The sequence below is a fragment of the Tiliqua scincoides genome, chromosome 5 (assembly GCF_035046505.1).
Source record: "Tiliqua scincoides isolate rTilSci1 chromosome 5, rTilSci1.hap2, whole genome shotgun sequence".
Classification (NCBI taxonomy): domain Eukaryota; kingdom Metazoa; phylum Chordata; class Lepidosauria; order Squamata; family Scincidae; genus Tiliqua; species Tiliqua scincoides.
In genome coordinates, this window is record NC_089825.1 from 102,629,606 (window position 1) to 102,632,294 (window position 2,689).

Consider the following 2,689-nt stretch of genomic DNA (forward strand, 5'->3'; position numbering starts at 1 on the left):
CAATCAGAGTCAAATATACATTCTCCTATAAGGGAACAACCAAGGGCATAGGTGTGTACATGTGTCCATGCGCATGTTTATTTGCAGACATGTAAAGTTATCTGATATTTCTCTCTCCAAATTCTGCCAAAAAATTAGCACACTTGAGACACTAGGGACCTTTTGACTTCTTTATTTGCTCAGATCATATATAAGAGCATTCAGCAGAGGTGCGAAATAGTCTAAGCCAGCATTTCTCATCTTTTGGTCCCTGGAGCTGAAGTCCTGTACACTCCTTTTAGATCTCAGGGAGCCTCATCAGCACATGTGCGGAGTCTCAGGGAGCCCTAGAGAGATGGTAGATGAGGAGAGTGGTGCAGTGCCAAACTCAATGTTGAATATTGGCATAGAGCCAGAACAGGAGAGGAATAAGGAAGGAGAGACATGAAGGCGGGTGCAAAAGGGATGAATGAACAAACCAGGCAGGGGGTGGCCACTTATGTTGTGCTTGTGGAGTCCTTGTAGGGGTTTCAGGGAGCCCCTGGACTCCTAGAAGCCCACTTTGAGAATCACTGGTCTTAGCAACAGACAATCTTGTCCAAGTCTTTCAGCCAGTTGTTTCATTGTAGGGCATAAACTAGCACAACACTTCCACTCTGAAAGCCTACATTTCTCGTCCATACCAGAGTAACATTCAGCTGGATACACAGCAACATTTTTACAGTGACATATCTATGTCTGAATTCTACCGAACAGGAGACACATGAAGGCCTTCTTCACTTCTTTATTTCTCAGGCTGTATATAAGAGGGTTGACCAGAGGTGTCAACATAGTGTAAGCCACAGAGAAGACTTTGTTCAGGTCTTTCAGCCTGCCTTTATGTGGCAGGCCATAAACAATTGCAACACTCCCATAAAAGAGAGTAACCACAATGAGATGAGAGGAGCAGGTGGAAAAAGCCTTTTGCTTTCCTGTTGCAGACGCAATTCGCAGGATTGCCTGAATGATAAGAACGTAAGATATCAGGGTAAACATAAAGGGTGGAAATGTGAACACAGAGGCCACTATATATATCACCACTTTGATCACATGTGTATCGCTGCAAGAGAGTTCTAGGATTGGAAAGCTATCACAAAAGAAATGATCAATTTCATTTGGCCCACAAAAATCCATCTTGGATATAATGGCTATTGATAGGGTAGTTGGCAAGAAGCCATTGAGCCAAGATACAAGTACCAGTACAAGGCATAACCTGCCATTCATCCCTGTGCTGTAATACAAGGGTCTACATATTGCCAAGTAGCGATCATAGGACATGACAGACAGGAGGTAACATTCAACCGCTAAGAAAGTCCCAACAAAATAATGTTGCACAAAGCAGCTGTTGACAGATATTGACCAGTTCCCAGACATGAAACTCGCTAGAATTCTAGGCAGAAGAGTTGAGCTAGAACAGGTTTCCAGGCAGGACAGATTCCCAAGGAAGAAGTACATTGGGGTGTGAAGGTGCTTATCATACACCACAAGCAGAACAATGAGAACATTCCCTGTTATTGTCAGAAGGTAAATCAGCAGAAAGAACAGGAATAAAACCACTTTGCTTTCTTGAAGCTCTCCAAATCCCAGCAGGATGAATTCACTGATCTGCGTTTGATTTCTGGTTCTCATACTGTCAATGGACATAATTCATCTCCTTTCTCTTCAGCAAAAAAGGCTTCTGTGGATTCTGGAATCTCTTAGATTAAATTAGAATTAACCAGGTATATAGTTATGGATGTTTCTGTGTTATAGGAACAAAAGCAAAGTAATTTTGGGTTGATTATTATCACATATTCTTTAAGAATATGTGAAACAAAATTTTTAAACTCTTCTCCTCCAACTCCTGTTACTACTTCTAAGAATTTGTTATTGCAGAAGTGTCCTTCTTTCAGATTAAGGTTGTAATCATCTCAGGCAATATTCTCACTGATTAACTGCAATGTATGGCAAAGATATTTTGCCAATGACAAAATTCTGATTAAAGGAAATTATAAGAGGACTCTGTCTACTTGATTTCTACAAGCCACTAAAAAGAATTATATTTCATGCATCTGTATCACACTTTCTAAGACTGCAGTCCTCTACATCTGAATCTGGGAGTAAACCCCTTTGAAATAAACAGGTTGTGCACACATAGGATTGGGCTGTAAGATATTTAATACTGAGTATATTTTGATTCAGATTTTGGAAATACATCAAAATTTTCAGCTGTGTCCAATGATGGAAATAAGGTCTCATGCTACTTTGGCAAATCTTTAATGTATATTTAAAGTAGTGCTTCTTCATATTTTAGATGCAGTTGCTTTGTAAGAGCCCAATCCTATGTTTTCCGGCACCTGCTGGAGCAGCAGCACCAAAGTGGCTACCATTGTATCCAGGGAGCCGCCAGGAATCTCCTCGGGGGAAGCCCTGGCCCCTGTAATAGGTGCCCTTGCATCTATACCAGCTATTTTGCCAGCATAGATGCAAGAGCCTTCATGTTGGGCCTTCTGGCCTGACACTGAGTTCAGGATCCAGTGCAGCAGGGCTCCACGAGTCCCACCCTCCTCCCACCCCAGTTCCTCCCCCCACAACACCCTCATTCTGCCCTCCCCAGCCCCCACAGGCTGCACCACCACACACAGTCTCACTTACCCCTGGCAGCAGTGTGTCCTCCTCCTGACACTGGGCC

General features: G+C 42.8%; 1 protein-coding gene across 1 annotated transcript; it reads right to left on the bottom strand.

Moving 5' to 3' along the window:
• Positions 1-711: 711 nt before the first annotated feature.
• Positions 712-1,662, bottom strand: LOC136652720 (olfactory receptor 2AP1-like). The gene has a single exon (XM_066629641.1). It carries the CDS (start codon positions 1,660-1,662, stop codon positions 712-714), a length of 951 nt encoding a protein of 316 aa, XP_066485738.1.
• Between the last annotated feature and the right edge of the window lie 1,027 nt (positions 1,663-2,689).